General features: G+C 40.6%; 1 protein-coding gene across 3 annotated transcripts in view; it reads right to left on the bottom strand.

The window, feature by feature from the left end:
- Window positions 1-25569, bottom strand: part of pcdh11 (protocadherin 11) — a 139056-nt gene that overhangs the window by 90153 nt on the left and 23334 nt on the right. The window contains exon 4 of one of the 3 annotated variants that reach the window (XM_086221702.1): window positions 22058-24272. The exons of the other annotated variants lie outside the window; for them this stretch is intronic. Coding sequence (XP_086077828.1) covers window positions 24189-24272 — 84 coding nt within the window. The 3' untranslated portion in view covers window positions 22058-24188. Of the gene's footprint in view, window positions 1-22057; window positions 24273-25569 lie in introns of those variants that run through there. 3 annotated transcript variants of the gene reach the window in all.

The raw sequence follows: 25569 nt of genomic DNA on the forward strand, positions 1-25569 counted from the left end.
CATAGTACAATTTATCTTTGGTTCCTTCTCTCACTCTCACTCCATCTGTCAGTTACCTCACCCTCTCCATCCCTCTCTACCATCATTTACCTTTTTTCCCATCCCTAGCTATTTCAGCTGTCCTCACACTTCACCTGCCACTCCATCCCTGCGCTCGGTCCCTCATGCTTCAATTCTATCTTTGCTGCAACTCAATCCATAAAATCGCCTCTGACTTCGCCTCGCTCTCGATGTTAAGTGATTGATGCAAAAGCTCGGGCTCGGGGCCATCCCCTTACTACCGCACACACAGTCAACGTCACACTAAACGCAGAGGGTGGGTGAGTGGGCGAGGGCTGTACCTCAGAAATGGAGTTGAAGTAGAGGTTGACATGTGGAAGGTTTTGGTGAACATGTCATGCCTAGCCATGTCTGAGGGGAGGCGGGTTTGGGGGGGCCCTTGGTGGGGAGCACAGAATGGTACACTGGAGTGCTCATTATGGCACTGTAGGGACTTTCCTGCGGGGCATCCACTCTGTGGCTGTGGAGCTCATTACGGCAGGCTGCCACGGAGCTCAAGGCATCCAGAGGCAGTAGGGCTTGTTGCAGATATAAGAAAGGGGAGGGCTGCCCAGATTACCCTTAATCAGGGGCACCTGTAGACAGTCAAAGCCTCCCTCCTCATTGCCTTCCGTTAAGCCCCCACCCTTCCCCTACGTGCACGCTCTTTCTTACTGCTGTAATTATTGCAATTGCTTCACTTGACTTTCATTCCTGAGCACGAAGTTGCACAGCTTGCCTTCTAATGAGAAACCCAAGCTATGATCTGGAGGTATTATTTATTTATTTAATTATTTATTCAACACAGCATGTATAAAGTCAATTATTTGAATCAGTATGATTTTTAGCAAGTCGTGCTTTTACTAAACTCTCCCTACTGTTTTATCTGCATTAAGATATCCCTTCAGGGTTAGGGATATGAGTCAGATCAGAGAGTACCCAGTTAAGAGGTGACACATATGGCGAAGTTAAAATTCACTTCTGTAATGTCCGGTAAAAATTAAAAAAAAAAAAAAAAAAAAAGTCCAAAACAATGAACAAACAAACATGAACAGATTATGTTTTGGTCAGTGCTGCTACTCCCCTTATTCACACGGCCAAATCAAAGTAGAGCGACTTACTGCGGTGAATAGGAAAAAATATTGCTGATGCTAGAAATGCATTTGGTAAAGGTAAAGCTATTGATTGCATTTATATATATATATATATATGTGTGTGTGTGTGTGTGTGTGTGTGCGTGTGTGCGTGTGTGTGCGCGCGCCATGATCTATTAAATTATTCAACAAAATATGAAGATTAATGGTGATAAATTAACATAAATGGCAATAATCCTGGACTGGCTCTAAAAGGCATTTACCAGAATGCTAGGCCTACTTAATGCAAGTTGATAGCAGCAAGCTAACACTAGCACTACAGCTAGCAGTACAGAGCTCGTTAATGTAGCATCAGCTAACACACCAGCAGCAACTCCAGCCAACAACAACATTGAAAAAAACTACTATCGCCCAATGACACAGAGCAGTGCTTGACCTTTCCCATGATAGTGGCTGTATTCACCTGAGTGTGTGGATCAGTGTCTACACTTGTGTGTCGGTTGAATAAGTCTCTAAATCTTACTTGCATCACAACATAAAGAAACAAGACAGCCCTTCTGATGACAGTTTGTGCAACAAAGAATTATTGAGTAACTAGATTTAGGTATTATAATAAATACAGGCTCAAACATATAAGAAGGGAAATTCAATGACATTTAAAACAAATATAAACAAATGTACTGATATTTATTGCAACTATTCTATTTTATCATCTTGGCTCTGGTGGCTATACTACTATCAAGAAAGAACATCTCTACTGGGACATATTATATACTGGGATATAAAACATACCAGTTTTGTCTGACATATTCCTTTTTTTTCCCCCCCTGAATGGAAGTCTAATATTTGAAAAAATAATCTGCACATATTATCTTATCAAGTGACTGAAGATCTTCTTAGCTTCAACTGTTCTTGGAAGAAGAGGAAGAAGAAGAAGAAGAAGAAGAAGAAAAAAAAAGGTAAAGCACGTATCGGTGGTTTAATAACCAAGATAATAGCTGGCTTAAAAGTAAAGGTAGTGGAATTACCCTGAAAATAGCCTGAGGCTCGTATCAGTTGCAGTGGAGTGTCTCAGCAGTTAAGACTGACATAAGGCAAACTACTTTGAATTACATCATTTCAGTCTTTATCTCATCTAACGACTGAAGAAATCTAGATTTGGAATTGGTATTCTCATTCACACTACACTCCACTTTACCCTCACCTGTTACCTGATGTTAAAGCGGTCCGTGGCCCACCATATACTGGGAACAATGCAGAAATCCTACCTGCCTACTTTACATAATGAGACATGTTACAGTCAGTTGTTTGGGCAAAAGTCTATTTCTAAAGATGACACTACAAACAAGTATTAACTTTGATGTGAGTTACAAGGTGCTAGCTAAGGTGTGTTTTAAGTGGTGCAGATATGTACAGTAGGGATTAATAAAAACAAATAAAAAAAACAAGTGCGATGACTGAACCGCTTCTCTGATTCTCTCCTTTCAGGCACACCTCCCTTCAGGTGCTGAGGGGTTCTTTGAAAGTAACTGTCAAGCTGTTGTCTGTGCTGGCGGCATACAAAGAGTTCATCCAAAACCTTCGCTGTATTTTTTATTTATTTTTTTTGAATTGCTTGAATGGATACGTGTCTCGGCTTGTGGCTTCGGCTGTTGGTATCACACTGTTTGTGATGTGTTTGAGATTACACGAGGCAACATTCATCTGTGTTGTGCTAATGTTTAACAGTGTGAAATGAACCATAACTGTGCCTGCATGGCATGTGTCATGATATATTGTTATACACGCACAAGCAACATGCACACCTTAAGTCACACTAGGCAGTTATAAAACACGGTGTTACATACAGTACTCTCACACTTTGCTTACTGAATATGAGTAATTCTAAAATGTAATCAGGGCGCAGCTTTAGACTCCTGCGCTTGGTTGTATAAAGCCACTTGAAGCCAAGATAACCCTTCAATTTTTCAAAGGACACCTTAGAAAAAAACAATAGTTGCTTTAAATCACCATCGGGATATTTTAAGGGAAACCCTTTAATATCTGAGTGTTTGCCCTGGACTACAAAAATTACTACAAGACCTTTTAAAGGTAGCACACCTTGAAGGTGTCCTAATAAGGCATGGATAAATAAAACGAAATATCTGAGTGACCAATGGGCTTCCAGGATGAACTTTGAACATTTTGGTGGTCAGAGGTCAAGGTCACTGACCTCACGTGGACATCTTATCTCATCAACCTTGAGGGAATTTATTCAAATTTAGCTCCAACATCCACTGGGATATCAGAAAGGATGAACTGAAAATATTCAGATGATCAAAAGTCACACACAACACGGAGGAATACAACTGCAATGCGGTATTTCTAGTTTGTGGAAGAAGACAATGGATGTCTTCATGTGGATTGTCGAGGAGACGATGCCATGAAAGATTTTTGTGTGTGTGTGTGTGTGTGTGTGAGAGACAGAGAAAACCCACTTGACACAATGACTGACGCACAACTTGTTAGAGAGTATAAAGGATGTAAAGAACTTGAAATGAACCGCAAGACAACACGTGCTGTTGCTGAGTGGCCTGGAAACACACACGGCTCCCGAAATCTGTCTGAGATCATCCTCGGTAGAAGTTTTGAGGCAAGACGACATCAGGGCTACGCTGCTGGGAGATATCCCTGCTGATGACGCCTTTCAGGAATCCCGCTAACTAACCTGCGCAGGTAAACACAGCACTGTTTGTCTCAGCCAGGTATGAGAGCACTTTTAGAGACAATCACATTTATTTCAATTGGTAATTTGTCACACGTTGTCAACCAGCTCCCTCGGAGAGACGTATGTCTATCGCAGACAACAATGAGCTGAGGGAAATCGAGAGAATTAAGCAAATATCTTATTAATTCATGTTTTTTCTTATAATATCACAACTCCATTAACTGCACACTCTGCTACTGCAGGCTACTGCTAAATATCCTCACCCACACTTCTTTTATCATCTCCCACAACGAGATTCTGCATCAAGTCAATTATTATGCCCACATATAAACCACTGTGCTTCAATTTTTTTTTACTGAATAAATGTTCGTAATTTTTAATTCAGCGTCGGAAGCCTGCGTTCGCATCAAAGCATCCACACATAACATTTTTCAAAATAAAGCATTGTGATTAAAACTATCTCTGCTAAATGTGTGCATTCTAAAAAAAAAAAAGTGAAAAAAAATGCAAAGGAATGATAATTGGATCTTCTGTGTTACAATCACAATAATCAACAATCTGACAAAAGAAAGCCTTTATAATCACATAAATATATAAAGTTTTGTTTGCAAATCATGAAACATGGCCTCATTATTTCATCTTGATGAGATGCCACGCCTGACAGAAATATGACATGAATAACAAAAACAAAAGATTTGTGTTCATAGACTGATCAGCTCATTCCCTCGGTGCCTAGACTTCCTTCATGGGCTATACACGCTAGCTTCACCACAGAGGGGAAAAAAAAAAAAATCAAGTTCAAAGAAGTTGTCTTCTTGCAAACGGGAATAAGGTGGTGAAACATTCACAAAACATCCAGTTTTTATACGTGTTTTATCTCCGAGTTTAGTTGATGAAATGGAAGTGCCACACATTTTTGTTTTGCCTGCAGTGGAAAGACAAAAGGTGAAACCAAGAAACAAAAAGCAGGAAATAGAAAAAAGGCACTTTCAACATATTTTCAATCTCTGTCATGGTCACAAATCAAACTCCCCCTGGTTTCATGAAACATGCTGCCCCACGAGCCTACATTTGTACTTCTTTATTCTGTTTGTAGTTACGCAACTGTGAAAACTAAAAGCTAAGGGCTTATGACAGAGTTTCTGCAACTACATTGTCATAAATTTCCGCTGCTTACAAGATGATGGATTACATTCATCAGTGTGAGGCCTCTAATCTAATCTGGAGCTGTGCTCATCAAACACCTCTCAGAGGAGGTGTGCTGATCTGGGATCACTAAATGTGTCCTTTTTTTCCATTTTTGGCATGATCTAAAACTAAAACTGATGTTAGATCAGCATGAGCACTTTGGAAATAATAGTCCTGATCTTTTAAGTGCTCTGATGAAAGCACATGCCTCAAAATGATAGATAGACGATAGCTAGATAGTCAGATAGCTAGATAGCTAGATAGATAGATAGATAGATAGATAGATAGATAGATAGATAGACAGATAGATAAATAGATAGATAGATAGATAGATAGATAGATAGCTAGATAGATAGACAGATAGATAAATAGATAGATAGATAGATAGATAGCTACATAGCTAGATAGATAGATACATAGATAGATAGATAGATAGATAGATAGATAGATAGATAGATAGATAGATAGAAAGATAGCTAGATAGATAGATAGATAGATAGATAGATAGATAGATAGATAGATAGATAGATAGATAGATAGATAGATAGATAGATAGATAGATAGAGACACAGATATATAGATAGATATCCATCCTGTTGTGTGTTACAGTTCAAGAAAGAACTGCGATCTGTTTTTGACTTTCAGCAGAAGTCTGCTATTAGGACACGTTTGGCTCTCCCTCTCTCTGCCCACACATAATGACACACTTGAGCTGTTAAGCGTGCTGTTCTGCATAGACCGGGGCACCACTGTCCTCGTACCAAATGACACTGCAATGTGAACTGTGGTACAGTGTATATTTTGTATTCAGGCAGGCAGTACATTTGTTTTCATTAGTTGGGATTGCTCAGCAGTCTGGGCCCTTGCGTCCAGTAATGGAGCGTACGATTGCAGACCCATTATAGACTCCCAGTGAAATAAATGATATATTGATCTTAAATATTCCACACTCTTGTGTCTCTCTGAACAGCTGTTACTGCCAGAGCACAAAGTCTTGTTACACATCTTCTTCAGGGAAAATTCAACTCCAGCTACTTTTTTTTTTTTTCTACACAGGTAAAACTACATATTTTACACTCAAGATATTAGACCTTGAACAATAAGGCTTGGTAAAACAATCACGACTTATGTAAAAGCTGTCATGAGTTTTGTGTGTTTTTGTTGTTTTTTTTCCACGGGTGTGTGATTCGGAGCATTAATGGAATTACAGAACTGGAACTTGCTAGATTCCCTCCCTGCATGGTGCAATGAAACAGAAAAGCAACTGACGCATGCAAGTCACACTCACAATTACTATTTCATTAAGAATCCCCTACCATTGGCAGGTATTCAGTGGCATTGTTGTGGGGCGTCTGGCACGGCACCGGAAGGGGGTTGGGGGAGGTGACAGAGGGGATCCAAGGAGGAAAGGAGGGGGAGGAAATGCGTTTTAATTTGGGTCATCTCCCAGTCTGCACGGGGTCGAGTGACAGAGCCTCCTCCGCAGCTAATCTGAAAACACATATGTTGTTCTGGGTACCCACCTGAATTAATTGCCCTAATTATTCCTGATACACCAAGGAGGGGGGATTTAAAGATGGAAAACATTTTTGTAAAATGCTATACAGCATGTGAGTCACACTCAGACAGAGGTACACATTGGTAGAGGGAGATGGAGGCTACACCTGTCAAACTGACAAGTTGAGTCTTAATTGTTTTAAGGGGGGTGGGCATGCACATGTTTACGTTCAGGAAACACACACACACTCACACACACGCTGTAACAGCCAAGTCAAGAGGCTACAAATTATGGCTCATAGCAACTAAAAAGATAGACACACTCACACACACACAAAAAAACCCACACACAGACACCGAAAACAAGGCCAAACAATAAACATAATTTGGTTGAAATGATCTTTTAACTGACTTTTGTAAAAAGACTTCTTTTCTAAATTGAGAAAAAAAAATGTTAGCAACATGATCCGTCTGAGGCTAAGGATTGGAAAAAGGCTCGCGGTTGTTTGACAAGTATGCTCTGTAAGAGACGAACTCAAACACACGGTAGTATTCGCCGTGATGTACTTCTGTTAAAAAGCCTGTAGAGTTACAACAGGAGGGTAAGCAGGGAGCAGCTCATTGTGTAAATAGCTAGAATTACTGTTCATTACTGTTTATTTCTAAATTGCCTTCAGTTAGCCTGACCACTTCAACCATCACAAAACGATGGCTGATGTTGGCTAATTTTCGCAGGTGTTTTACTGCACTTTATTCATTTCACTTGATGTGTAACTGGTTATGTTAATAGGATTTCAACTCAATTTATTCAAGTACTGATCAATGGCATGCAATCTCTGCACTTCATGCATTATGTATTTTAATGGAACTCACTTGCTTTATAGCTGAATGGCTAAAGGTTAACAGTCCCAATAGGTGGGACTCCCTGAAGATTAATCTGAACTTCAAACACAGCTTTTTTTTCTCCCCCCTTTCTTTTTTCACTCCACAAGGCAAAGGCGCACAACAAAAAGAAAAGTTGTTTTTATCACCACTTCTTATGGCTCGTTGAGAGAAAGAAAGCAATTTATTACCGCACATTCTTCTCTCATATTAATGCGACTATAAATGCCCAAAGACATTTTACTCTCCGCAGGAAGTGATGCAGAAAAAGGGAGGAGAAAGGAGTTTGGGAATTAGTGAGGGTAGTGGTGCAATGGAGAGTAGGGAGAAAAAAAGAAGTGTGCAAAAAAAAAAAGAAATAAGATAAAATCTCACACCCATGACATACGTAGCTAGATATGTCACAGTTTTCATAATAACCAGAATTTGAAAAAGAAAAGGCATGTCAGCAGTGAGATCTTAAGCCTCTCTCTCTCGTCGCAGTTTAATATGGAAAACATCCCCGGCGTCTCTGAGGGCCCTTGTGTCTCTCTCTGCTGCCACTCCCTGCTCAATAAAACTGGCATGCTATTCCCAAGATGAGAGTCCCACTGGACCATGTGAGCACTGTGAGGTAAAAGCCCCTCCAGGCTCTTCTAAATCTGGAGGTGGAAACAGAGGGTGCTACAGACATATCCTGTTAGGGTCACTTCACACTTTCACCTCATTGTCATCTCAGTCATCAAGGTTCGCCTGTGGCTTCTGGAGAAAAAAACAAAAACAAAGAAATGACGTCGTACTGGCCGTGAGATGACCTGTCATTTTTGTCAGTTTGGCAAAGGCGAGACGTGTAATGAATGGTTGGAAAATGTGCAAGATTTGGATCTGCGTTTAGTTCGAAGTGATGGAATGATGAAAGACTCAAAATCAGATGCGGCTTTTTCAGTGGACAAAGTGCTGCAAACACGCCTTTGCAGCTGGCCTGCTTGAATATGGATTGCACTGCTGGGACGTTTTATACTATTGCTAGGTAAACAAGCGTGCATCCATGAATCAATTGAGAACAAGTTAATGAGAATGAATCTGACTTGTGCAATCAAAATTTGGCTGCGTTAGCTCCCATTATCATCCTGTCATTGTTTGAGTTTCACATGGATGAAAGTGGATTAATGGCAAGATGTACGATTGCTCAGGGAATAGGGGTATTTGGTGTGGTGAGTGGAGGCTTGAAGCTGTCAGAAAATCACTTAGTCGACAAAAGATTCCAGTCAGAAACATGACATATAACCTGTAAAGAAGCACTTGCCGTCAACACAGCCTGAACCGGGGCCAACCATTTTAACTGGCGCCATCAGTCCTCCAGGTAATGCAATTAGATGCCACTAATATCTTGGGATGCTCTTCAAACTGCAAATGCACTTTTGCTAAATAGCATGCGCTGTAATAACTAGTGACAGCACTCAAGGAGCCAGACTGGGAAAGCGTCTGCGTGTGATTGGTTCAAGTATTCGCACATAGAGAAATTTCAAACCGAAACGATTCATTAACTGAAAAGCAGATGTTATCCAAGTTTATGCAGCTTGTTTGTTTATGCAGCTCCTGAATTTAACTTAAATTATGATGGGTGTTGGGCCGTGATAAAGGAGCGAGCGCACCAGGCCACAGAACATAAAATACACTCACCACTTGGTGGTCCTTATTCGGGCTGTTAAGTTGCTACTATGCAGTTCAGTTGGTGTGATAGCACGCATTAACGTGAGACAGCGGGGACAAGGTGCAGCCATGTTTCAGTTGACACAGCTGCTTGTTTTCACGGAGACACATCAACACATTTCAGGGTGTTTTTAAGTAAGAAAATTGGCCTTTTTAAGCGTTTGTTCTGGCGACAAAATCGGATGTTTTGGATGAGATTAGAGAGGACTTTTTCATTTATTTTACTCCAAACCGTCATCTTTACCTCTAACCATGTGGTTTAGGACCTAAACCTTATCACCCTGCCTTTTTCTCGGTTCTAATTTTGGTTCTACTCGCCAAGGACTCAGACAAATTTGTTCAGGACCATCATGGTACATGGACACACTAGTAAGAATCCACCCCCCCCCAAAAAAAAAAAAAAAACAAGCCCTGTTTACTTGGAGCTACAGCAAACACCCGTACAGTATACTGCATTACCTATTTCATGCCTACATTGTGTTCCAAAGCACTTTTTTTTAATAGTTTTTTCATGTGGCCGCCATCTTTGATTCAACCCAAGCATCATTCAAGTATGCTGGATGTCACAACTGTTCAGGAATATGTAGAAATAACTTTACATAAGTTAAGCCATCGTGATCATGTTACATGAGAACAACGTTGCGCTGTTTGATCCAGGCCGCGATGCAGTTCTGCCCAACATGGAGTCAGATGTCATGGAACCTTTTCTTTTCCTTCCACTGCTTTCTTACAAGTGTTTGTTAGGTTTTTTTTTTTTTTTTTCTTGTAACATTAAATAAAATTAAGCTTTCTGAGATTGTATCAATGTTTTGTCATGTTTCAAATGCAAACCGCCTACATTCGCTCCAGAGACGCTCGAGGGAAGCTGGCGGCTGTCAGACCTTCAGTGACAATACTCTCACTATCTTGTAACTTTGCCCACGAGAGAGAGAGATAGAGAGAGAGAGAGAGAGAGAGAGAGAGATAGATGAAGACAAGCACCTTACTTACTTAACACACACAAACACACGCGCGCACACACACACACACATACATAGAAATGTTCATAAAGTGCATCAAGGAAAGGCCTCAGGGTTACAGACATTAGTAGTGTATCATCAGAAGTTCATTCAATCGCAGTAATCTCGGGCTAAATCTCTTCTCTTGATGGATTAACTGGAATATCAAAGAACACAATGCAATATAACTAAACAGGGCTGATCAGGAGCTGTGATAGTGACTATGTATCCAGAGAAAGAGCGATAGAGAGAGACAGAGAGGGAGGGAATGGGATCCTGCTCCCACGATTCCCCTCAAGGCATCGTCAGGATAAATCTTCGAAGGGATTATCCCAGCTACACAATGTTCTCTGTTCTGCCCATTGTATGCCTCTTTAAGCACAATTGATAAATTAGTTATTTACATTGTGGATGGATGAAAGTCAAACAATGGATTTTCTTTTGACTCTGCTCTACAGTGATGTCGTGTGTGTGTGTGTGTGTGTGTGTGTGTGTGTGTGTGTGTGTTATTCTTGGGGGCAGATTTGACTGCAAATGCATTCAGACATCTAAGATGATTTAATTTTAGCGTGTCAAAAGTGTTGCCGTTTTACTTTTCAGATATGGTTTTCAAGTACAGCTGTGTTTTCAATCTAAAGAGAGAGAGAGAGAAAAGAAAGGAGTCAGACAGTTGAAACGCTCAGCCATCATAATTTCAGTTCTCCTGCCAGCTCCATAGGGGCCCTGAGTCCGTTTTAAATGAGTTACACGCGGGATCAGATATCCCTCGCTAAAGCCGGTCTGCTTTCATTCAAGGAAGAAATAATAGCTTAATATATTTGTAATTAGAAAAATAAATAAATATATAAATAACAATAAAGGTCTCACTATAAAACCGTATCCTGACAACCACTTTCCACTGGCAGCCTCCTCTTCAATAGCTCATGAATTTTAATTCATTTTGGTGGTTAGGTCAAATCCCCCAGTTGCAAGAAGCGACAGAGTTTTAGTCCAATTGAATCATTCCCTTCTCTGTGTTTCACTGGTCCCCCCTTCTCCTCTCTCTACATCCTCCCATCCTTCTTCTCTTTCCTTCCATTTGACTCATCCTCTGTTGCCTCGCTTTCCCCATCCCTTCCCTTATTTTCCATATTGAGTTGTATTAACTCTACTCGCCCCTTAAGCGCACATAAATGACTTTGACACTTGATGTTTCAAGCAAAAAAAAAAAAGATGAAAAAAAAAATTCCCTAAGTACAAAATCAAACCGATAAGAGGCAGAAATCTTCACTTTCAGAGAGTGCGTCTTGACATGCACTGTCTTATGTTTTTTTTCTTCTTTTAAAGCAGTCAAGGACAGTTAGTTTTGGAAGCATTTTAATCTTGAATATTAAATATAGATTTTTTTTTTGTTGTTGACATTTCTATTGTCCAAAGTGTTTTTTTTTTCCATGGGAAATCTTATAGAATTACGATGGTCAGGCCTAACTCGAGCAGCGACCAGCCAGCCAACAGTCATCAACACTCTACCAGAGGGGAAATATTTAAAATGCCAGAAAGGTGGTTGCTCGGTGTAATTATACAAACCACATGACCCACATTACAGCTTGACATTCAAATGACCTCTAATACAGCAACGTTACTGCCGCCTCCTCCTCGTCAAAGATGTCAGGAGACATCGCGACGACCCTGTCGCACTACATCGGCAAATCCACATTTTCAAGGTCAAATGTCAAATGTGGAATTGAGAACATGGGATGTGATGGTGTGTGACAACACCCAGGCCTCCAGACCGGTTGCTCTCATGCTGGTTTGATCTTGGCTGATGAAGTCTTTGTTATCTTACACCCACACACACACACACACACACATACAGACGCACATGCGCACACTCGCATGCGCTTGTGACTAGAAGGGGACGTTTTAATTTTTTTCCTAAATAAAAGTACTGCTACTTTAAAGAGTCGTGTGTGCACATTTAGGTTTTCCTGAGCCAGACCGTGACAGAATGAGGGCTCGTCCGGGAAAAATGATCAAAACACATATCTTGCAGACAAATATGGAGATAAATAGCCTGTAGGGTTACAAGAAACAACAGAAACTGTTGCCAGGTGGATGATCTGGGAACGGAGAAGGTTGAGAGGTTAAGGCCTGCCTCTAAGAGTTTTCTCTTAACTTCTGTTGCGGAGCAACTTGTCCTTCTCTGACCTGAATCCTCAGCAGTAAACCCATTAGGAAAGGGAACAGCGGATGATAAATACCTAAGGATCATGCTGAGTATTCATCTGTCAAGTTTGTCTTCGTGACAAAGCATTTCCTGCTGGCTGACAGGGTCATCTTACAGCGTTGGCCAATAGATACGTATACGTACTGTAAGGAAGATAACTCAAAATCAACATGGCCGATCTCATTAATGATGACCGTTATCTATTAGGCTGGAAATATGAACGCTTGACCCAACAGAGGCTCATCGGACATATCTGGAGGTAAACACAAGGCCTCCTTTTCCTGCCAGCGTGTGACTAAGCCTAACTACATCAGTTAGATAAAACGCCGCAACTTAACCAGAGACTGGACACCCCTGGCTATGTCTTTGTTGTGTCTAAAAATAGTCGGTCCCAACAGTATCCCTCAGAAAAGGCAGAGGGATACTTCATTATTTCATTATACACCCCCCCCATCCCCGATTTAAATTCACAACAGAGGAAGTGTAATTTTTATCAGAGCATCATGGCTGCGGCGCAGAGCAGTGTTCTGATCCCCAGCAGAATAGTGAGGAAGAAAAACAAGCCAGAGATCCAGTCTGCATCCCACCCTCAAGAGGAAGACATGATCTCATGTTCTCCATGTTTTCGCTAAGCATTAAGACATGTATGCATCATGTCAATGAGATGGAGACCAGGAACCGAAGCCATCTCAGTCACAATGTTAAATAATGTATCAAGGTGGAAGACGAGGTTTGATTTGAGACAAATCCAGGATTCAGTGTTGCGTGTCGGCTTCATTTTCCCTTTACTGGATGTTATGAGCACTTAGATGTATAACAACTTTGCAATAAAATGTGTAACGTTTTATTGCACTGACTCATTGACATTGTGCTGCATTACTATGTACTTCCACTGATACTTGCCGTTGAATTATTTCTGACCTCAGCGACTCTTCCTCTGTGCAGTCAGCACCCATAGCGAGAACATAGCAATATTGGACACATGAGTAGCAGCACGCTGCGCGGAGCATCGATTTCACTGTATACTCTTGTCTAGTCTAAAACAAATGAGGCCACTGAAGCAGAAAAATATGAGTATTCTGGCACAAATCAACATGTGACTGCTTTCCCAAAATGTTTCTCAAGAAGAAACAAATTGGAGAGTTGACCTTTGATTGGGTACCAGCAGTCTACGGACCTCATGTCATGTGAAGGAACAACACGTTTTTCTTCTACCGCCCAGGATGAGGTCCTGAAAGCCAGGGTCTGTTATCATAGGTGCATTTAATCATCCTGACAATCGTATGTGTTTTCAATAGGCACTGTTTGCATTGAGGAGGAATCCCACAAAAGACTCCCTATGGATTTGCAGGCATTGGTCGATGCGAGTCACCAGGAGGGTCAAACAAATGTGGTGTGTCTGGGTGACCTTAATCACTTCCAGGTTCATCCAGGCTCAGATTTCACTTGTGCGCCTTATTTCAGGTCACTGCCTCAAAGTCAAAGTAGGGCAGAGTCATTATCTGAGGGAGCGCAACACAATCATCCACACAATACAATAAGGTCGGCACAATTCACTGAAGTGCTGCCCGTTACCTCTGGGCTTGAACACATGTGCGCTCCTTCACAAGAAGCTCCTGTCTATGCGTGAAGGATAGGTAATATATGCAGGGAATTTGTCGGTAATGCATTTGCACATCTCTCTGGGGTCTGTCTACGTCGTTGAAAAAAAAAAAAAAGTATGTAACCCCAATTACTGCGAAGGAGAAAAGATCGGAACAAACCTAGAAATCTCTTAGTATCATTTGTATGCATGGGCTTTTATAAATAGAAATTAGAAAACAAGGTGATCAAGAGCAGATAATTGAGGTGTCTGGATCAGCTATTTAAATCAAAATGGATTAGCTCCAAATATATTCAGCTACAAAAGAAGGACCTTCAACTAAAAATGGTGATGTCGCTCCCATGGTAAAGAAAAGAGAGCAGAATATCCTAACAAGAGTAAATGTAAATGAAGTCTTTTTTCTTTTTTAAATAAAAAAAGTTACTGCATAGGGTTGTTAAAGACGAATGCATCTCGAGGGACATGTGAAACGCACCAATTTCCCCTCAAAATTCATGGCGCAGCGTGACGTGAAGCCATATCACTTCATCATGACTGCCTGACCAGTCAAGCAACGCAGACCTCGGCAACAAAAACCTGTCAACATGACATGTAATAATCTGTCTGAATGATCTTGGGAATGAGTCGCTGCTCTTTTCTTCTTCTTCTTTTTTTTTCATCTTCTTCTTTTTTTGAAGACTGCATGCACATAAATTCTTTATGGCCATCAGTGAATATGACACGCATTATTTAAGAAGACTCTTCAAAAATATCCCAGATTCTATTATCCTGTTTCGAGCTCCCCTCCCGCTTTAGCTCAGACACAGTAGATATTATATCGTAAAGGCGGCTAAAGGTAAGAACAGAGGCAAAGCTGCTTCCAATGGAGGAAAAACAATTATATCAAAACCTTGTTGCAGGCTCGAGATGTTAAGCCATGGTTTCGCCTCAGAGAGCGCGGTGTCCTAACACATAAAGGTCCACGCCATTAGAGAGTACACACTTCTGTAGAAGTCATCCACCACAATGTGTGTGTTACCACTGACTGGCATTAGCTTTTGTGGTTCACCATCTATTATAATCCACTAATGGCTCTGTGCGTACTTCCTCTATTTGCTCACATGAAAAAAAAAAAAAAAAAAAAAAGTTGTTTGAACATATTTCTCTTGTGGAAACACATTCAAATACTGCAAGCTGATGAAAAAAAGAAATCTGCATTAATCACAACAGGTATGTAACAAAAACAGATGCCAAAGTTAAGATTCACGAATCTCATTCAAACCGGTCTTTTCATCAAATGCTCGGGGGGGTTTTTTCCCTTCACTTTTCACCCCTTTTTTCTTTTTTGCTTTTCAACGGATGGAGGGAGAACACACAAAAGAAATCAGCATGTTATTGTGTATTTGTGGATTAACTTTGCAGAGTGGACATGTTGGAGTGAGATGCATTCGGGGCCTCTGCGTGTCTTTTATGTTTCTTCCCCAGATTGAGCCTGACAGCCACGTACAATGTTCCATTACACAGAAATAGAAGAGGGATGCTGCGGTTCGACAGTGATTTACTACGTGCAAACCTTTCAACTGTCTTTATGCCGTGTAAAACTCTAATTAGGTAATGAGCTGCTCTCATTAGACAAATGCTTTTGTTGCAAAAGGGTTCGGTCCAAGCTGAGAAGATCGCCAGCGAGATGAGTTGAGGGCAGCGGTAGAACACGTTCACATCCACCACAGTTTTTACCATAGAACGTAGAAGGGACCCGCCTGTGTTGACAAAAGCGGGTGTTTAATGTGTGTGTTACAACTGTTACACACACACTCAGAACAAGATCTGCTCTCGTGTGTGCGTGTGTGTGTGTGTGTGTGTGTGTGTGTGTGTGTGTGTGTGTGTGATCACATTGAGGAACAGGTGGCTTTAAATCCAAGTACAACTGGAGAAATCACTCATGGCTGGAAACGGCACACTCGCCGCGCCAGAACTGGGTGATGTTTGAAATGCAGATACAGAAGCATGATCAGTGTAGTGTCCAGTTAATTTCTACTGGGTTTGCAATGGGACTAATCAGGAATTAAGAGTCAGCATCTACTTTAAATCACCTCCTTTACGCATTCGTGGGGGGATACTGTCAGGATGGAAAAAGGCAATTGTCTGCGGCCTTCCGATTATCCCCTGGAAAAGCCTATAATCTGACCGAAAGTACTTAAAGAGTCAAGCAGCAAAATAAACAACATTGATTATCATCCCACTGTTCTTTTTTTTCTTCTTCTTTCTAAGTGGACCATACAGAGAGAGGGAGTGGGTTAGGAGCTAAGGTTGTGCCTGCCCCCATGAGCTCCATCTGATTGGGCAAATGCTAAGACCGGCTAAATACCCTCTGAGTCCTCAGTTCAAACCAGATTATCAGCTATTCTAAGGAGGCGGACTTGCATCTTATCATCTCCCAATCTCTTTTACAAAAGCAAATCAAGAATTCTGTACAAGGATTACCAGGATTAAGGAGGAAACACACATGGCCCTCCTTGGGACAATGTCTTAAGTTGTTGACTTTCAGTCTGTCTACCTTCAGCTGGCACACATGCGAAGGCCACTCTGTCATGACAAGGTCCCACGGAGCAGTTTGCAATATCCTGTATGTACGCGCTCGCCACCATGGCGCGGGCTACATCTATATTACAACAGTGTTTTAATGCATTCAACTTTGACTGCTGGGAACTGAACTAATTTAGTCATACAGCTCAGTGTATACACTTCAGAAAAGCGCCTCTGCTTTACACAACACTGACAGCCACAGCGGGACGTGGCTAGGTTTGAAAACTGCATTTATTAGCCCCAGCAGCATGATAGATTGCTGGACAGCTTTCACACTGTACGCTTCAAAGAGGACAAACTCAATGCAAACAACCTCTACGGGGCTAAAGTTGAAGTGTGCACAGAATGCAGATGCACCATCTGTAACCTGAAAACTAAAAAAAAACAACAACCCCAAAACATAACACACATTCTTACACACACACACACACACACACACACACACACACACACACACACACACACACACACACACACACACACACACTCACACACTGCTAAATTAAATTTTTGCCTCTCTTTATTGTTTTTGTCTGTGTTCAAAGGGATTAGCTTTAAATCTACATGGGTAAAACTAATGTTCAAACCATGTGATTACCGCAAAAATGGGGGTGGGGTGAGGAAATTGCGAGGGCGAATAATGTCGCCTAAATAACGCTTGTAAAGCTCATTTATCCCTGCTAGGACAGAGGTAACATGCAATGGACCAAACAAAAAGAAAAAATTGAAGCAGTGACAAAGCTAGGCCAAATGATAACACACACACACACACACACACACACACAGCATTTTTAGTATTAGGTTTTCTTTTTTAGGTTCGGGAAGGTGAATCCTTCTACTCTGTAAATTTCAGACACGTGAGAGACATTAAATATATCGCAGGCACACCAGCGAGCCTTGCTCCTTTCACGCAATCAACAACGACTGTTTTAGATCACACTTTTAACAAGGAACAAACAATTGTACAAGCAATCGATGTGCCTCAGATCCCCGATCCGCAGTCACACCTCGTTTAATCAACAGAATTGTTTTCAATGAAAACAATCTCCGGGCTGTAGAGCTACTCAGTGTCTCAGAAAGAACCACTCGGCGGGTCTCCACACTGATTTGATTGTTGCACACATAAAAGTCGCTAGACCACCACAGCTACGGGGGAAGATTGAATTATTCAGTTTGGCAGAGATTTGGCAGCAATTGTGTGGAGTGTTGCCTTGAGTGGAATGCAACAGAAAGACAGCATCTTCTTGTTTCCTGCACCACTGCATAGCACATGCATAAATATCCCCTGCTTAGACGCTCCGTATTACTTCGGGACAACTTCACATCATAGCCTGAACACGCTCGCTGCTTAGCTTATTGACCTGCATCTCCTCTCGTTGGAGTAAACGCCTCGAAATCAGCATATTTGTAATAGTCCCATAAACATAGACATTTAGCAGGAAAGCACGGCGCGTGCGCAGAACACGCACGGAGGTCATTATATATATCAAATCACATAGACAGAAAGAGAAGCAATCATGTAGTTCAAACAATCCTGATCTTGTATTGTCATCCTGTTCGGTCTGCAGCAGATGAATGATCACAGCGGAGAACGTGAGCGACTTGTAAAATCAATGTAATGTGAAGAAAAATGCAGCTTTGCCATCTTGATATTTTCTGTGCGACATTCCAGTTTTATGTTACTCTTATCAGAAGGCAAAGGACTGATAAGGGAGGGGTGAGGTACTGATTGTACTGATTGCACTTCCAAGGTTGAGGAAAGTCATTGAGTCATCCATGTGTACTTTGTCCAGAATGATGAACACGTACTTTTATGGTTAAAGAAAATACACATCATACATGATTAGAAAAAAAAAACAAAAAAAAAGATGGGTCATTTGCATCGTGGAAACTGCAGCATAATTCAGCAAATAGCTCGACTGAATTATGGCGAAATAAAAACACAACAGGAAGAAAAGCCACAGTGAATGCAAACCATATGGACGGCGTCGGTCGCCGCAGAACAATGAGCTGCTGTGTCTGCCTGCGCACGCTGCTCCATTTCCAGACACATCGCTGCATTATAAGTAATCAAACCTACGTATGACCTTCCGGAGCTGTTAGATGAAATTGAATACCGCGTCCTCATGAATCAATATATCAGCCAAAAAATAAATAAAAAAAATGAAAAAAATAATCATTTTAAAAATCAAAAACCTTCATCCAATCCCCCGCCCCCGGTGACATATTGTGTAACAGTCGTGGGTCAACCTTTCAATGTCGTTTTACAGACGATATCAATATCGAATCAAAAAAACAACAACAACAACAACAACACTGCCGATACATTTAATGTGAGCTGACCGAAGTCACATGCTTGAGACGTGCAACAACTGTAAAGAACAAAGGAGGAAAAAGACATTTTCAGTTGTGAACCAGTGCAGCAGCTTCTACTTAAATCTTTATCCTTTTCACCCGCGTCTCATCCTTGAAACATCCAAGAAACTGAAGAGAAAAAAAAAAAAAATCAGTTTCTCGCCCACTCCATCTTCACGCACAAATGTTAAGACTCATTAATGCTATGGCTTTGTTGTTTGTTTGTGGGGTTTTTTTTTTTTTTTTGCTGTTATTTATTTATTTACGGCTCATTTGAAAACATTTCATTTCCTAATTATGCGTAACATGAAGTAAAAAAAAAAAAGAAATCAAATCGTAATTTATCAACCTCAAAGAGATACAAGTACCTTATGATCCATCAAAGATCTCTCTCTCTCTCTCGCTTTTAAAGTTGCAACGAAGCATTTAGCAGGTTTACATTCATCTATAAATAGAAAGCTGACATTTATGCACCCTGCATATGAGAACGCTCTCATCGAGTGTGCACCATTTTCTCAAATCGCCAAGGACACCCCCCCCCCCCCCGAGGGAACTGATTAGCTCTCTCTCAGTTTGAAAATATGAAGTAACTTTGATTAGCAATTAAATATTTTCTGTTGTCTGTACTTTGGCTTTTGTTTTATTCCTTTCAAGTCTGTATTTTTGGATCAAATCCGCATAACACAATATTAGAGCAGCTGTTATTCTATTGTATCTTCTACGATAACTCCTCTTCTCAGATGAGGAAGATGCAGTGTACATCAGGGTTATCATTACTAGATGATCATTATCAGCTCTCGTAGAAGAGAAACGAACCCCCCCCCCCCCCAAAAAAAATAAATGAATAATGTTGTGTTGTTCCAAAAAAAGCTTTGGTTCTGCTGTTTTCTGTCTGAACTTCAAAGGATGTGCTTCCACCAAATTTCCATAACTTTTTATCTGTAATCTCTTCCTAATGAGCAATGTATATCAAAACCATTCCTCCGTTTATTCACCCTAATAAAGAGATATATTGTCCCATCCGCGCAAGTTCGCGCACTTCTTTTTACTTGTCCCGAGCATGCACACAAGAATCTTTTCTATCGGACCACCGGTTGACCTCTGACCTTCCTGTTACCCTTCCCCACCTTTTCACCTGAGCGCCACTTCTCCTTCCTCCCCGCCTGTCTCGTGCATTTCTGGTCAAGTCAAGCGTCATTCTGTTTCCTGGTAGTGTTTTTCTTTGTGTGTGTTCTATGATTGTGTGTTCTAGGTGAAGCCTGATGAGGACAGTCTGACCGAGAGTGAAGGTGTTCTGAGTCTACGCTTCTTCTGCCCTCTCCCTCTCTCCTGAATACGACCCAGCTGCAGCTTTCTTTTGCTATTTTTTTTTTGTGTGTGTAATTGACTTGTTTTTGTTAATAAAATGGCATAAAATTCTGCTTCCAACTGTGTCATATTATGCACATTATGAGTTGATCGGAAAGGTCAACGCAGAAGAGGCTTAAAAACTCGCAGTCTCAAGAATGACCAGGAAGGGGCGACTGTAATTTTCAAAATAAACCCAATCTTATACACATCTCAGAGAAAATGGCCTCATTTTTCAACTTATTACCTGAAACATTTTCTTGTTGACCTCTAGTTTCAAAACATTGATAATTTAAAAGATGATGAGAAGAAGTTTTGGTTTTGGGGCACGGCCACCTCAGGAGTGATGGGCATCATGGAGAGCTCAATCAAAACAGAGACCACAGCTTCGCCTCTGGATATAAAAAGTCAGGTTGATGGTAGCTAAAGTCAGAAAACAATCCTGCGACGTGATGCTAAAGGTTTTGTCCACTCTGCTCTTCTGCGGTTACTTCCCAGCGTGCGCACCTTACCAGTTCTCTTCTGCCTGCATCTCAACCTGTCAACGTCATCGACTTAAATTTTTTGAAGACTTCATTCTTTTTGAACCTTCCCTTGTTTGAACCCCACCCTGTATTAAAAAGAGATCTCTATCAAGACGCTTTATCTGAATAATGAAGAATCCGATCTGGTCTCCGCACGGTTGTCTGGTATTTTTAGTCACTGAGATGGAATCTGTGTCTGAGGCGTCGGTACATCAGCTGTAGGCTAGCTGGCTCTGATCTCACCGTACCACCTGTTTGAGCCTTTTCGTTTAGGGTGGGGGGAGTTGGGGGGGGGGGGATGCAGCTATTGTGAATGCAACGACAGCAAAATGATCTTCTCGGATGAGTGAACAGAGAGATGAGCACTTATAAGGTCTTTTTTTTTTTTTTTTTTTTTTTGGTGCAGATGACTGGCAGGCAAACTTCAGAGTGAGCCAAAGTATGTTGGACTGGATCTGCGAGAAGTTGTGGCCTGTTCTGTCACAGAGAAAGTGTTGCAGTGTCTTCAGAGAGAACAAGTAGCAGCTGTGCTTTGTTATTATTCTACACAATCTGGGGAACACGACCGGCTCTCATCTCTGCGGATGATTTGCATCGGCACCAGCGTTGTGTACAGATTGCGAAGGAGATCCAAAACACAGCGGAAGGCAGATTAGCGTCAAACGTGATCAGGCAGATCCAAACACACCACACATTCACACCTGAACTGTTTCTTTATCCAGGAGTAAATCTTGGACGTCTCTACTTAGATTTTCAAGTTTGTTCAGTTGTTTTTTTTTACTCAGTTTAACTGTTAAGCTTTTGCAGTACATTAGTATTTACAACCAGGACCCACTGCAGTTTCTGTGAGATTCCAAATTAATTCTTGCCTGCACTAAGTTGTGATTTTCTGTTTTTTTTCAAAATTTTATGATGGAAACAAAACAAAAAAAAATATCATCCTCCCTCACGGTGGAGAGAAAACCCTACCAGACGACAGCTTTGAGAAATTTCATCATGTACACAACACATCATGTGACAGAACGATATCACATAGATTGAGGAACAATTGATCAGATATTGGAATTTGATCCAATGATGTCATGTCCCTGCATCATTAAGTTTTATCCACTTTCTGAGCAGACTATATATATATATATATATATATATATATATATATATATATATATATACATACATATGTATATAGGTAGAAAAATTAAGATAAAATGTACACTCTGGATACGCTAGATAGTGAAAAACTGAACTGAGCAACAAACTGAACTGAAGGTGATTCAGGTTACTACTGAATGCTCAAAACAGTGAATAATAAGAGTCATCAAAATACTCAATACAATGCAAAAGACTTTAATAAATTCCAGAAGCGCACACATACATTAACAAAACATTTACAGTTTTCTCCACACTGGCAAATCAATTACAAAGATCATGTAAGGTGCATATCGTACTTCACATTGAATAAAAGTGAGGTTGTCTGTCTCCCTTACAACAACAAAAAGCTCTTCAAATGTATGAGTAGTTCTTTTTTTTTTTTTTCTTCTTTTCCCCAAAGATCAGGCAAATCTAATCATTACACATTGCTAGGATGCTATGTATATTTGATACTGTGGCTCCTACGCAGTAGTGAATACATTTGATACCATAATTACATGAATATACCTCCTTCAATAATAACAACCTTCCTCACAAGAAGGCAACACATATAAAATTAAAAGCTTTAAAATAGACATAGTCCGTGGAGTCGCGGTATATTATGACTGGAACTAAAATCAGAAGGGCTGCTGGTGCAGTGTATCGTCCCTGGGACGAGGCATGCAGCCTCTGCTCCAGTCCGTTTGTACATTTCTAACTGACTGGCTATGTCTATTTTAATGAGTCTAATTCTATGGTTATATGTATGTACTCTAGGTGCATTTTCGGCCTTATCAAAGTAGTCTTTAGCTTATCAAGTAACAGGACTATTGAACAACAACGCCGCTAACCCATTAAGTCAGTTACTGGTGTAATGATCTAGCCGGGACGAACTGCACCATCGTGATGTGTGGGTGTATAAAAACAGTAAAGGCAAATGATGCTCTAAACAGGAGGCCAAAGTTAAGTGCACCATTGTGGATTTTTCTGTCAACTCTCCAAACTTATCGCCGTTTTTTTTTTTTTTTAAACAGAAGCCTTGATTACCTTTTTCATTTTGGGGCTCGATGTTCTTGTCAAAAAAAAAAAAGAAAAAAAAAAGAAATCTTTTTGAGTGTAAATAAGTGCAAGTTTTGCTTATAAGCCCCAAAAAACCTCATATTAAAGCCTGTCTGAGGATTATTATGATTATTTCTTGGTTTTGTTTTTCTTTTAACCATCTGGTGTCATTTTAATATAGATCTCACACGTGAAATCATTTTTGACTGGAAAGGAATTGAAAGTGACACACACACACACACTAAAAAAAAAAAAAAAGAAAAAAAAAAGGTTAGGCTTTGTGTTCTTCAAATCTGCCCTACATAAAGAGCTTTTGATTATAACCCTAGCAGTTAGTCCCTTGTGATTGTGGCTTAGCTTAAAGTATTAAACTTGTCCTACCATTGCTCCCAGTGTAATAACAACGTGGCGATCAGTATTTAAAAAAAATAAAAAAACAAACTACAAATGTAGTTTCTGTAACACTGCCACACTTCTTTTTTTTGTTCTTGCTAACAATGCTATTAGTGGCAGAAAAGGTGGCGTATATCGACAGAAAGGTATGTGATGCAGGCTCGATACAAACGTAAGCCTACGACTCGTAGACCTTGCAGCATAAGTACATTTTTAAGCCATTAGTTCCATGAGCAAGCCCGGATAGAGCAATGCCAAACTATGTAAAAAAATAATAATTAAAAAAAAAATCATAAAAGTAAGACAATAAAATGGCCACTAGGCAGTTATTTTTGAAAAACAAAACAAACAAAAAAAAGGCAGAGGAACTTAATAAATATAAACACCATCAACTCTGTGATAAATATACATACATACATATAAACATACTTTACAGATCTACTGACTGTATTTGACACCTATTTTACAGAGTGGGGGAGGGGGTCGCTCGATTGGGGACATTTTTTGGAGGAGGGCTGTGGGCAAGAAAAAGGAAAAAAAGAAAAAGAAAAGTATCCTCACTGACACAGGAATATATCTGAAGACCCAGGAAAACAATTCAGAATTCCAACAGATTTACAGGAGGAGCTTTGTCAAGTTTCAGACAGGAAACATAAAGTGTCCTTTTGTTGTTGTTGTTTTTTTTTAATTCCCACCTCCATGTTCATCTTTCCCCTTGATTGTATGAAGAGGTGGGGGTGAAGGGTGAGGGGATGGGGGGGGGGGTTGTTGTTTGAGGCTGCAGAGGCAGTAAAGTACTTGTTTCACCTCTTCAGTTCTCACTTTCCTTCTTTTCTGCCCTCTCTCTCTCTCTTTTTCTTTCTTTCTCTCTCTCTCTTTTCCCTTTTTCTCTCATTAGGTAGTAGGAGCTAGAGATTGATTTTAATCCTGTGGGAGCGAGCTGTACCTGTGCCACAGAGTGTGCCATAGTGTGGTGGTTTCAGTGCCGTCTCCTGTAATATAGAGAGACAGACAGATATAGGGAGATTGTAGTTACAATATCATCCAGCTCTGAGCAGACTAAGCTGTATAGCCTTATCAGTGTGAGGCTACACTGAACACTGAATATAGAAAAAAAAAATTAAAATAATCATAATAAAAAAAAAAACAACACATCTCTGAAGAGACGGAGGAAGATTTTTTTTTTTTTTTTAAAAGCATTCTTCAAGGCATGGCTGGCAATCAAGTCATTATCTTGTCAGATTTCCTTGAAGAATGCTACAGGTGTCACAAGTTTTGTGCATTTTTCCTGTACTTATCAGAGCATGCAATCTTATCCAATTATCACTCCCAATTTGTCTTTTTTTGGGGTTTTGGTTTGTCTCCCACCACACTAGAGCAGCACTCTTCATTTCCCCTCAAGAAAAAGCCATTTGGATCAATTTAGGCCCACTCTTTGGGACCCTTGCCAGTGGGTCCTCTGATATGTACAGAATATGACATTTTGCTATTGCTCAGAGAGTTAGCAACATGTCTGCCAACATCTGAATCAGAAGGACTCGAGACCTGATAGTGCTTACATTCGCAAGGCACAGTGACAACAGATGCAATGACTCGACAGAAACCAAAAAAAAACAAACAAACAAACAAAAAAGATGATGATTAAACAATAAATGTCATGATCAGTTGCAGGTATTTAATATCGCATATTCATAAACTTAGTAACCCCCCCCCCCAAAAAAAAAACAACAACAACAACAAAAACCCCAGTGTTTCTGCCACTGGTTATTCACTGGCTGTGAGTCAGCACCAGCACTTCATCAGACCACGGGTGGCTTGTGTGACACTCAGCCCACACAAATAAATTAACAAATCCAAAAAATGGATTTCAACGCTTCCCCTGTTAACCAAGACTTTCTTTTTTTTGTTGTTTTTTTGCTCATTTAAATAAAAGACAGCACCACGAAATACATAATAAATACAAGAAAACGAAACCACGCTGCTATGATCCAACAGAAACACTGGCAGTTCCTGCTACGGCGAGTCACAAGTGACACTACATGGCTCTCTGGCCCCAGAATTAGGGGCCAAACAAAAAGAACACATTAGCCCTTTTGATTCCTCGCATGTTCATTGTGATGTCTGATCACTGGAACAGGGTGGTAGTCATTTAATCTGCCTGCACTAAACTCTCAAAAGAGCGCCTCATCACTGGAGGCAGCTTGACCTCTGATGTCATGTGGTTGGCTTTAAAAGAAAAATGATGGGATGCTGTAAAAAGGAGGGAGGTTTGCAAATACAGGTCTCGTT

The sequence above is a fragment of the Aulostomus chinensis genome, chromosome 13 (genome assembly GCF_037954235.1).
Source record: "Aulostomus chinensis isolate RoL2024-O1b breed Wild chromosome 13, RoL_Achi_v1.0, whole genome shotgun sequence".
NCBI classification, from domain to species: domain Eukaryota; kingdom Metazoa; phylum Chordata; class Actinopteri; order Syngnathiformes; family Aulostomidae; genus Aulostomus; species Aulostomus chinensis.